This window comes from Salmo salar, chromosome ssa06 (assembly GCF_905237065.1).
Source record: "Salmo salar chromosome ssa06, Ssal_v3.1, whole genome shotgun sequence".
In the NCBI taxonomy this organism is placed as follows: Eukaryota; Metazoa; Chordata; class Actinopteri; order Salmoniformes; family Salmonidae; genus Salmo; species Salmo salar.
This window is the reverse complement of record NC_059447.1, coordinates 21,407,041-21,419,972: the sequence shown is the minus strand read 5'-3', so window position 1 is coordinate 21,419,972 and position 12,932 is coordinate 21,407,041. Positions and strand designations below refer to the sequence as shown.

The window sequence follows — 12,932 nt, the reverse complement described above, 5'->3', positions numbered from 1 at the left end:
ATGCTAACTGCAGGAATGTCCACTAGAACTGTTGCCAGAGAATTGTATGTTAATTTCTCTACCATAAGCCGCCTTAACATCGTTTTAGAGAATTTGGCAATATGTCCAACCGGCCTCACACCCGCAAACCACGTGTAACCACGCCAGCCCAGGACCTCCACATCCGGCTTCTTCCCCTGTGGGATGGTCTGAAACTAACTACCCGGACAGCTGCTGAAACTGGGTTTGCACAGCTGAAGAATTTCTGCACAAACTGTCAGAAATCGTCTCAGGGAAGCTCATCTGCGTGCTCGTCATTCTCACCAGGGTCTTGACCTGACTGCAGCTCTGCATCGTAACTGACTTCAGTGGGCAAACGCTCACCTCCAATGGCCACTGGCCCGCTGGAGAAGTGCACTCTTCACAGATGAATCCCGGCTGCAACTTTACTGGGCAGATGGCAGACAGCGTGTATGGCGTCGTGTGGGCGAGGGGTTTGCTGATGTCAACAGTGCCCCAGTGGGGTTATGGTATGGGCAGGCATAAGCTACAGACAATGAACACAATTGCATTTTAATCAATGGCAATTTGAATGCACAGAGATACCGTGACAAGATCCTGAGGCCATTCATCCGCCACCATCACCTCATGTTTCAGCATGATAATGCACAGCCCCATGTCGCAATGATCTGTACACAATTCCTGGAAGCTGAACATGTCCCAGTTCTTCCATGGCCTGCATACTCACCAGACATGTCACCCACTGAGCATGTTTGGGATGCTCTGGATAGACGTGAACAACAGCGTGTTCCAGTTCCCGCCAATATCCAGCAACTTCGCACAGCCATTAAAAAGTGGGACAACATTCCACAGGCCAAAATAAACAGCCTGATCAACTCTATGCGAAGAAGATGTGTCGTGCTGCATGAGGCAAATGGTCACACCAGATACTGACTGGTTTTCTGATCCACGCCCCTACTTTTTTAAGGTATCTCTATTCCCAGTCATGTGAAATCCATCCATTAGGCCTAATTTATTTAAAAATGGACTGATTTCCTTTTGTGAACTGTAACTCAGTAAAATCATTGAAATTGTTGCATGTTGCGTTAATACATCTGGAGTGTCTCCATGGACATCAACAGGAAACAATTACCTTGGCATGGGAGGGGAGGTATAACTATAAGAGGAAAGGTTCAGGGCAGGGGAAACATGCAGTGCTATGAATAACATGGTGCAAGAAGTGAGTCCGTTGCATCACTCAGTGGGCCACTATTCCAGGTTGAACCATGAGCTTGTCTCTGCCTGAATTTACCATGTGTGTTCACTATCATATTTCATATACTAACTCCATCGCAAGGACAAATGTAACACACACACAAGAAAATAACCACAAACAAAGTGTTGGTAGAGGTCACACGTTGCTAGTGTTTTATTGGTTAATACGTGCATAATCAGGTCACACAATAGAAAGCTGAAACCAAAGTAATGAATTGCAGAACAGCACAGCCATAGAACACCCACATCATCATACAGGAGGGACAAGAGTTCTCCTGACCATCTAGTCTGGACCGGAACATTTCCTAGTCAGGAAAAACAGCTGTTCCTCAACAGAACACCGGAGGACACAATTTCCAGCTCCCCCATGTCCATACTCAGTGAGCAAAACTGGTTGAAAAAACATTTCAACTAGTTTTGCTGTTGAAATTACATATTTTCAACCAGTTTTGTGGACAGTGAAGATACACATTGCGTTACAATGTCCAGTAGCTCATTCCTGTTGCAACCCAACAGGTCCACATGTTCCATAGCAACCCAACAGGTCCACATGTTCCATAGCAACCCAACAGGTCCACATGTTCCATAGCAACCCAACAGGCTCACATGTTCCATAGCAACCCAACAGATTCACATGATCCATAGCAACCCAACAGGTTCACACAACCATCTGATCGGAGGACAGCCGTAAAAGAGTAAGCATATACATATAACTCTTCTGGTTTAAAAAAATAAAAAATAATAAGTGACACATAGAAATCAACTGTTTAAATGATCAAGTGAGATGTTACTGAAAAAATGTAACAAAGAATCTTAGTTCAAACATCTCTATGCTTTGTCCAGTCTTAAGATATAAGAGGAACAGCAGTTGTTGATTGTAAAATATATGCTACTATTTCATAAGAAGTGGAATTAAAGCAATAGAAGACCAAATAGGACAAGAATGAAACAGAGTTAAAGCTCATTAATAACAGTTTATTCTGTTACACTATTCTAAAACACATTCAAACATTAATGCCCAAGACAAATCATACAAATAATGTACTTGTTTGTAATATCACCCTCTAACATTTATAAATGACTGTTAAAAATAATGTTTTATCTGGAAGCAGATGTTTTTAAATAAAATACAGTAAGGTCTTTTCTGACAAATATTACATTTTATTTAAATGAGTATCTCATTTACAGTATAATACACAGAATTTTGCTAAGTATATAAGGATACTTGCAAGTAAACACATAGTTCCTATTGAAGTGAAACGTCATGGCGTTTTGTCGTTATTAATTTGGTGTTAATTGTAGAAGCATTAACTTTGAAAAGTACTGGCAAAAGAGTTGAAATGAAGAACGAATCTCTTTTGCCTCAAAAGGTCTATAGCCCATGTTCTCCTGACAACAGGAAGACAATGTTATGCCCTCATCTAACTCCATCACCTATTGTAGGTAAGCAAAGTAAAATAGAATATTAACAGGTTAAAAGGGGCAGTCCCACTAGCAGAGTCACAGCCCACAGCTACCACTCACTGTAATCCTCAAAAATGAAAGACAGGAAGCTTTACCAAACAATTCAGACCACAGTAAAAATACATAAAACACAGTAAAAATAACGTTTTTGGTCATCCTTCCGAAGCACATCCAAACCTATTTCTGTTCCACACATGAATGAGTAAAGAGAGGAGAGCAGGGGAGCTTCTCCAAAGTAGAAAGGATTTGGGAGGAATTCATTTTCCTGCATGACATTACTGTACATATACAACCAGGAGGCCAAACAATACATTAATGAGTTAGCCTTTCGACTTAGCGACCTACACAAAAGCTAATAATTCAGTTTGACTTTTAAACATGTACTGCAGGTAATACTCACATATTTATGATGTATATACATATATTTATGTAAACATACGTACATTTTTATTTTACAATAACTACATGTATAAGCGTTTGCAATAACTATTTTCTGTGAAGTATGCTACGAATATACCATCATAAAATTACAATTTGATTAGATTTTCAGTGCCATATTTCACCTGCACTTTTCCTTTAATTTCCATATCAGGAAAAAGTGTCCGTTTTTCTATTTACGACTGTCTGTAAAGTGTGCTTTGTAGAGCAGAAAAGGGCAGAAATTTCATAACGATATAAAATCATATGCAATTAGTCTAAGAAAATATCTTGTGTCCTATAAAAAGAGTTCCCATCTTATTAACACAAGGATAAACATACTGAAACGTTCAAGGGTCCAAAAGTGCATAAAGCTCATTCAATTATTCTCATCATAGTAGAAGGGGAAGGAAAACATTGAAGAATAGCCCAAAATTAGAAGACACCAGTGGAGGCTGCTGAGGGGAGGACGGCTTATAATAACGGCTGGAAAGAAGCGAATGGAATGGCATTAAACACATGGAAACCATGTGTTTGATGTTGTTGATACCTTTCCACTTATTCCGCTCCAGCCATTACCACATTCCCGCCCTTCCCAATTAAGGTGCCACCAACCGCCTCTGATAAACAATTACTAAATGTGTTTGTCATTAAAACCTCTTAGGAAGAACAAACTCAAAATCGCCACACTTACATAGTGTACATGTACTACCAGAGCGGAACGTCACTGCTGCAACTCATACGGCTGTTTTACCATTGTAGCGGTAATATTAATCACATTCCATTTGTCACATGCGCCGAATACAACAGGTGTAGACCTTACCGTGAAATGCTTACTTACAAGCCCTTAACCAACAATGCAGTTTTATGAAAAATAAGAGTTAAGAAAAAGATTTACTAAATTAACTAAAGTAAAAAATAAAAGAGCAACAATAAAATAATAATAACGAGGCTATATACAGGGGGTAACGGTAACGAGTCAATGTATGGTACCGGTACCCCCTGTATAATATCGATCACAAATATTTGGTGGGTGTTACTTAGGTTCTATTTTGGACCCTTTCCTTCCCCTACAGTATGTACACACCACACAAAATAACATGGAGGGAAGTTGACAACAGCTTTTCAAAGAGGAAAGCAAATATAAAAGCTGTGTAACAGATATTTGCTGTGGTGCCATAGGGCTTGAACCTTGACATGGCTGCTTGCAGCTATATCTTTTTTTTTTCCTTCTCCCTTTTGAAATGTGGAAACAGACACAGGTAAGTAATGTTTGCCATTTGGCCCTGCTGAACTATTGGGCCATAATTGAGTAACACTAGCATGGAGTCTGTCAAACAGTAGTCTTTCCTCATGCATTGCCTTTCCCTGTACCAACATTTCACAACTGTAGAATGGGTAATGAAAGGGTTAAGGACACCTAAAAAGGAACGAGTAAAAAACAAAAAGGAAAAAGAGGCAACTACATAGTGCAGCGCTAGTACATAGTACAGTACAAACCATTAAAAGAATAAACGCAGAAATTATTCATAAGCTACATTTAAACTAACACAGTACTCCTCTGTTTGTATAGACTATATGCCTCTGTCTGCTTTTTCAGAAGGATTTTTTCTGTTAATCTTCACACCTTCAGAGGAACATAGAGACGAGGTTTTGTCATTTTATCCTCATCCTCACAATGTTAGGTTATATCCTCCTTAGGGTAGCTAGCTGCAGATGAGATACAAGACCACAGACATATCCCACACTGACAGACGGATCAAAACCCCAATAGTAATACATGATGCAACGCGGCTGGGCAGGCGGACAGCAAGCATGGTCCTCTGCAGGAGGAGGATTGGTGTTCAGTTCAGTAGCTACACTGCTGCTTGGCAGGAGTGGCGGATAGGGCAAGTGGGCCGGGGGGGATACCTAGGTACTGTAGATGCCTCAGAGAGAGAGGTTTCCTGGGGGAGAGTCTACAAGGCAAAGAGGGCATCCTCCGTCCGTTCAGCCTTCTTGCGGGTGCCGCTGGGGGCGCTGAGAGGGGGACCAGGCTCATCACCAGGGAGCGATGGTAAGGAATCGACCACCTTCGTTCGATCCTCCAGAAACTTATCAAATTCTAGAGGAAGAGGAGAGAAAACCCCTGTTAACAGCAGGACATATAAAAATGGTTAGTCAGTTGTTGACTTTTTGCGTAGTGATCCTCATTGCTGCACCTTCTGGAGAGGCACAGTACTGCATGTTTTTGCCCCACATCAGCAGTGAAACACCTGATTCAGCCAATCAATGTGTTGAAGATCAGTAGATTGGTTGAATCAGGTGTGATGGTACTAAGCTGAGACAAAAGCCTGTAGTACTGCTCCAGGAGCAGGATTGAGAATAACAGCACAAAGGCAGCGTATAAACGGGCAGCCCAATTCTGATCTGATTGGATTGGTCAAAAGACCAATTAAGTGGGAAAAGCTCAGAATTAGGCTGCCTGTGTAAACGCAGCCTAATATACCAAGTACTAAAGAGCTGATCAGAGAATTTTGACACACAAATTAAGAAACTGAATCTATGCCACATTTAATGAGAGCTTCTACATGAGACATGCACAGTATCAAGTGTTAGTGCCCTGAATCCATCCATACCTTCACTCGTCACCCCTTCCTCACCATCTAAACCGTCGCCTTTCTATTCAGAGGAGAAGAAATGGAAATCAGTGAATCCATAACATTTGTGGGCAAGTCTGCCAGGAGGATCACCAAGATGCCTTACAGTAAATGGACATTGTTAGGAGACAAAGTCGAAACATTAGTCTTCCCTTAGGTATTGTATGAGAATGGGTTGCAAAATTATTTCCCAAAATCCCCTTGTTTTCCATAAATCTCGGAGTAGAATTCACAGATTTCCTGCTTATTCCCTCTTGATTCCAGGAATTTTCCTACAAGGTTTTCTTGAAAACCAGGGGATTTTGGGAAAGTTACTGACATGTTACAACCCTACGTACAAGATGACTAGGCAACTTACCTTCCTGACTCTTACAGGACACCATTCACAACTCAGGGAGGTCACTCTCACGCAGTGCTTTTGTACTGACATTGAGGTACTTCAAGAACATGTACTTTCCACCACTGTGATGGACCCATGCTTCCACCATACTTCAATAGATCCATCCACTCGTCCATCCAACCTTTCAGAACCTGTTTACTCTGCTATATCCCTTTAACAACAGGACCTGTGACTACCTTTCATATTCATCAGGGAGAACCACTGTAGCATCACCTGGTGTGATGTGATACAGAACCAATGTTATCTTTAGACAGGCAGGTTTTATTCTCCACTCCAATAGATTCTCTAGATTAGCGTTATGGTAGCATGTGAGAGATGTACTAAGTCTATCTCATAGGTCACTGTTATATCACTCTCATTATTGGTGGAAAACCATTAGTCAGATAATGAATGGATGGAAGATGGTCAACTAAAGTTCAGAACACCACATGTGATCTACCTGGTTACGTGAGATGGATAGAAATGTGACTAAAGAAAAAGAAACGAGAGAGAAAAGAGAGAGAAGAGAAAGAAGAGAGCGAGAGAAATCAAGGTAAAGAAGTCTCACCACATCAGCACAGAGCCACTCCTCTATGTCATCCATGACAGAGGACTGCGATACGGGGATCTATGGAGCAAAGCCATGGACAAACCCAGCGGACGGCACAAAGCCACACAATAATAAACCCACCGCCACACCCACCCGACAACACAACAGAACAAAGAAACGACAAAAACAAAAGAAAAACAACAAGAATAGATTCACCAGAGGCTCTGAGAAGAAAATGACAAATAACAAAAACAAAGCCATCAAACCCAAACCAAGATCAGAGAACACCAGATACATGGCAGTGGTCCTCAGACAGTCCCTGTGTGCAGGTTCCTTTATCATTGACTCATTGATGTATTATGCATAGGGACAGGATTTCTAGCTGACTACATGACCTGACCAGGAAAAAAATATGGGAAAAAAAGAAGAATTGGGTCCCTGGGCATAGGCAATAACCAGGGCCCAGAGTTTTACCTGGGTCAAATCACATGGTCAGGATTCTGGGAAAACTCTGGTCCCAGACCACTTCCCAGGTATTTATTTTGTCCTCGTTAGTTCTAATGAGTAGGCATGGAACTACCAGCTGATTTGATAGCTACAGTTATGTAACACTGTTAATTAGTCCAGGTCATTAGTCAATTAACAGATCAGCCAGTTAACGTGATTCAATCATTTGTTGGAAGGAGAACCTGCAAAACACAGGGACCACCGAAGACTGGGAATGAGGACTAATGTCATAATGACACACACGCACACAGAGCATGAGCAACGCTGGCTACATGACATCATGCAGTGATAGTGAGAATGGAAAGGAGAAGGTGAGGGTGGATGCCATGGTTTGTGTGTCATGTGGAGGTCAGAGTGACTCAGGGTACAGTACCAGCAATCAGGACTGATAGGAGAGGGGTCAATGGCTGCCCTAACATTTGCCTATATGCACAGGTCTAGGATCAGCTTACACTCCTGGTTTAATGGTTCTGGGTAAAAGTATACCCATATGCACAGATCTAGGATCAGTTTACCTTCCTCAGATCCTAACCTGAACCATTAATTAAAACATCCGTGTCACGATGTAACTGAATCCTAGCCGATCTCTTCCGATCTCCTTTTAGTTGCTGATCACAAAGATCCAAGAGAAGGAGATACTGAGAAGTTACACAGAAGGACACAGACTAGTGGTGTTGAGAGCAGAAGACTATGATGGAGAAGAGATCATGTTCAAGCTGCCAGGCATCTGATATCATATCGACAATCTAGTCTTTAGAATGTAGATTCTCTAACAGATCAAATTCCACTGTTGTGTACCGATATGAGATGGACATAAACGTATCATGCTCTTAAAGATTCTATTAGATCTTTTGGGACTTTGACGAGAGATGTTGAAACAAAGAATGAAGAAAGGAAAACAACAGGTACTGTTGTGTTGGATGCTCCATACACTAGGTCACTAGCGGTAGATAGAAAACTCACTCAAAGGTAAAACAGAGGGTGAGTTACTGTAAGGGAATTCCCCACAGACTCACGTGATCTGCATTATGATATGAAAGTCAGATCATACGGACGTTTGGCTGTCTAGCTAACTAAACTCCTTTCCAGCAACTTCACAATGTGTTGTTTTTAAGCCTTATTCACAGATTCCGGATGTTGACCATTACGCAAAGACAACTTTGCAAAGTCAACAGGGTTGACATAGCATGGTCAACAAAGTTGACATACAAAAGTATGTGGACATCCCTTCAAATTAGTGGATTCTGCTATTTCAGCCATACCCGTTGCTGACAGGTGTATAAAATCAAGCTCACAGCCATGCAATCTCCAGACAAACATTGGCAGTAGAATGGACTTACTGAAGAGCTCAGTGACTTTCAATGTGGCACCGTCATAGGATGCCACCTTTCCAACAACTCAGTTTGTAAAATTTCTGCCCTGCTAGAGCTACCCCGGGTCAACTGTAAGTGCTGTTATTGTGAAGTGGAAACGTCTAGGAGCAAAAACAGCTCAGCTGTAAAGTGGTAGGCCACATAAGCTCACAGAACAAGACTGCCGAGTGCTGAAGTGCGTAAAAATCGTCTGACCTCGGTTGCAACACTCACTACCGAGTTCCAAACTGCCTCTGGAAGCAACGTCAGCACAATAACTGTTTGTCCGGAGGTTAATGAAATGGATTTCCATGGCCTAGCAGCCGCACACAAGCCTAAGATCACCATGCACAATGCAAAGCATCGGCTGGAGTGGTGTAAAGCTCGCCGCATTGGACTCTGGAAATGCGATCTCTGGAGTGGGAAATCACACTTCACCATCTGGGTTTGGCAGATGCCAGGAGAACACTACCTGCCTTAAAGCATAGTGCCAACTATAAAGTTTGGTGAAGGATGAATAATGGTCTGGGGCTGTTTTTCATGGTTCGGGCAAGGCCCCTTAGTTCCAGTGAAGGGACATCTTAACACTACAGCATACAATGACATTCTAGACGATTCTGTGCTTCCAACTTTATGGCAACAGTTTTGGGAAGGCCCTTTACTGTTTCTGCATGAAAATACCCCCGTGCACAAAGCAAGGTCCATACAGAAATGGTTTGTCGAGATTGGTGTAGAAGAACTTGACTGGTCTGCACAGAGCCCTGACCTAAACCACATCGAACACATTTGGGATGAATTGAAATGCCAACTGCGAGCCAGGCCTAATTGCACAACATCAGCGCCTGATCTCACTAATGCTCGTGGCTGAATGCAAAAAAATCCCTGCAGCAATGTTCCAACGTCTAGTGGAAAGCATTCCCAGAAGAGTGGAGGCTGTTATAGCAGCAAAGGGGGGACCAAGTCCATAATAATGCCCATGATTTCGGAATGAGATGTTCGACGAGCAGCTGTCGACACACCATGGTCAACAGGGTTGACATAGAAGGAGCATAATTGAAATAAATAATAAAGTATGGAACAGTTTTATACCAATCACAACAACAATCAATGCGTCAGATCATCCACAAGAATTGTAGCTAATAGGTTTAATATGTTAAATGGGTTAATGAACTAGTGTCCAGTGTTAAAACAGGACTACTATGCTAGTTATTTTTAAATATGTGTAGTATATTATCTCCACTGAACAAAAATATAAACACAACATGTAAATTGTTTGTCCCATGTATTGGTCCCAAGCTGATTACACGGCATGATCATTACACAGGTGCACCTTGTGCTGGGAACAACAAAAGGCCACTCTAAAATGTGCAGTTTTGTCATACAACACAAAGCCACAGATGTCTCAAGTTTTGAGGGATCGTGCAACTGGCATGCTGACTGCAGGAATGTCCACCAGAACTGCTGCCAGAGAATTTAATGTTAATTTCTTTAGCATAAGCCGCCTTAATGTCGTTTTAGAGAATTTGGCAGTACGTCCAACCGGCCTCACAATCGCAGACCACGTGTATGGCGTCATGTGGGCGAGCGATTTGCTGATGTCAACATTGTGAATAGAGTGCCCCATGGTGGTGGTGGGGTTATGGTATGGGCAGGCATAAGCTACAGACAACGAACACAATTGCATTTTATTGATGGTAAATTGAATGCACAGAAATACTGTGAAGAGATTCTGAGGCCCATGTTTAAAAAAATATATCTGTGACCAACAAATGCATATCTGTATTCCCAGTCATGTGAAATCCATGGATTAGGGCCTAATGAATTTATTTCAACTGACTAATTTCCTCATATGAACTGTAACTCAGTAACATCTTTGAAATTGTTGCATGTTGCGTTTATATTTTTGTTCAGTATAGTTCAATAAAATGTATCTATAGACCGTTAGCTTGACAATGCATGTGACAGAGATGATGATACTTATCGCTACACAGACGTATGAACCAGGTCGAATCAGCAATAATGATACTGTTGACAACAAAACTGATGTCAACCATAGAACAAATCTATAATGTCAACAGCCATGGCAACTTACCACCTGTTGTGCAGCAGTAAAGTATCTGTACCTCTCCTGGGTTTAGTGTGTGACGGTTAGACATGAACTGTTTGTGACTGATGAAAACCCACACCTGGCCCTGGGGACCAAGCAGACCTTTCACTTCATCCATGAAGGGAGGATGAGAGGACCAGGACCAACAGTAGGAGGGACAGAGTGAAGGGAGTCCACATTTGTAACAGTAGGTAGGTGTGTGTTTGTATTCAGAATATGCACAACAACTCAGATTCACCAGCTCAGAGGTCCTAGGAGTTTTGATTCCTTTCAGAGCACACAAGGACAAATTAAGATTCTAACAGCTTATTTATTCATCATTGTGTGGGTATTGTACAATTGGAGTCGTCGTCTGGCTTTTTCTAACGTGTCTCCATTCTACTGTTGGCGCTAGCTGGTTTAGTAGTGCTGGGATATGGATTGTCAGGGGGATGGATGGATGGGGGGGGGATGGTGCCAGCGGTGTAGGGGGGAATATGGATGATGGGGTGATTGGACATAGGGGGAGGACACTGAGGATGGAGTCCTCACCATTCCTTGGGTAATAAGCCAGCTGTCTATGGGCAGCTCCAACTCTGGGTTATCATCCCCTATGACCCTCAGCTGAATCAACAACAGAACAACACCTTACACAAGATAGAAGATAGATAGAGGAAGCCCCAGACCAGAGCAACAGAGCACAGAGAGGAAACAGAGAAATCAAATGCAATGCAACAACCCAGACTAAAGAAAAGATGGGGAGAGGAAAGGATGGGGGGAACAAACAAGAGGAAAAATACAGACTCATTGCAATTAAAAGGTGAACGCATGGGGAAAGGAGGAAGAAAATAAGGATAGTTTGAACCCTCAGCTGATCACTAAGCCCCAGACAGGCAGATACATTCCATCTGAGGCAATCTCAACTGGCACTGGAGGGTGTGTGTAATCAGTTTGTGTAATCAGTGTGTGTGTGTGAGAGAGTTTAGATTTCATAATACTTTATGTCTGGCCTTACAGGTGTAGAACCTGATTATTACAAAGTGCCTTGTTAGAACTGACTGACTGTGGTACAAGAAGTGGAATGAAAAAATAAATACAAGACTTTTGACAATTTGAAGGAGAAAAGGTGACATGCAAAAAGTGGAATTCAATAGCATGGTTTCCTATGACCTTTGTGACATAACGTGACAAAATACTGTCTTACAGAGAGCAATGACCAAAACAAGAGGAAAAAACACCAAACACTACTGAGGAATGACAGAATGACCAAGTAATGTTTATAGTTTAAAATGTCTAGAGAGAGTATTACATGTAGCTCTTTAGAATACCTAGTTATACTAAACTACAAGCCAGGCGGTAGTATGTGCTTGTTACTCCAACAGTGTAGTTCACCATACAGAGCTGGCTAGCCATGGTCTGCTACTGTATTCATCTGGTATTACTCCTGGAAAGTCAGAGGCTGCGTCCCAAATGGCACCCTATTCCCTATATAGTTCACTACCTTTTGACCAGGGCACTATATAGGGAATAGGGTGCCATTTGTGGTACAGAGAGCCGAGGTCAACTAACATCACACTACAGGCCATCACATGCAGAGAGAGGAGACCATGAGCTGAGAGATTAACCTTAACCATTTTAACAGCACGTCAACCACACTCTACACTTCAATATGGGGGGATGTGAATCTAAACTACATCCTCCAGCATGCTTTGGTGCACTCACCCCTCCAGTGGCGTTCTGTTGCCTGACGTCCAGAGCTGAGGCAAGCCCGCCCAGGGCTCGAGGGTCCTCGTACTTCACACTGACCACACACACACACACAGAGAACAAGTTAGAGCCCGTCCCACTATGTGGCATGGAGATGGTTCTGGAAGGCTGAGAGTGGCTCTAGAACAGGAGTGGACAACACCACATTCACAACTCTGGTCCTGGGGGACAGCAAATTGCAGGCTTTTGTTCCAGCCCAGTTCTAACACACCAGATAGATTTTATTAATCAGGTGTGCCATTGCGGGACTGTGATCAAAAGCCTGGAGAGCTAAGCTTGAGGAAGCCATACTTTTTGCGTTGATCTGCCAGAGAGCTGGTCCTGGTCTGAGCAAACATGTCAAAGTCGTCTCCAGGTTTGTGGCCCGACAGAGAGGACAGGGTACCACTGACACTGTCCCCACCCACATCTGAGAGACAGAGGGAAGGGGAGGAGGGAGGGCAGAGAGAGAGAGGCAGAGGAGAGAAGAGAAAGGAATGAAGAAAGTTGATAGAGGGTGTAAAAGGGGGAGTGGGGA

At 42.6% G+C, this 12,932-nt stretch overlaps 1 protein-coding gene across 3 annotated transcripts in view; it reads right to left on the bottom strand.

Annotated features, from left to right (window-relative positions):
• Nucleotides 1-1,380: 1,380 nt before the first annotated feature.
• The window catches only part of LOC106606598 (TOM1-like protein 2), a 37,259-nt gene continuing 25,707 nt past the window's right edge, over nucleotides 1,381-12,932 (bottom strand). For 2 of the 3 annotated variants that reach the window (XM_045719959.1, XM_045719960.1), the window contains exons 11-16: nucleotides 12,707-12,824; nucleotides 12,371-12,449; nucleotides 11,201-11,272; nucleotides 6,722-6,781; nucleotides 5,754-5,796; nucleotides 1,381-5,239 (exon numbers count right to left, since the gene is read on the bottom strand). In XM_045719959.1, the coding sequence (XP_045575915.1) occupies nucleotides 5,094-5,239; nucleotides 5,754-5,796; nucleotides 6,722-6,781; nucleotides 11,201-11,272; nucleotides 12,371-12,449; nucleotides 12,707-12,824 (518 nt within the window). In that variant the 3' untranslated portion in view covers nucleotides 1,381-5,093. The remainder of the gene's footprint in view (nucleotides 5,240-5,753; nucleotides 5,797-6,721; nucleotides 6,782-11,200; nucleotides 11,273-12,370; nucleotides 12,450-12,706; nucleotides 12,825-12,932) is intronic. The other variant, XM_045719961.1, reaches the window with a different exon arrangement.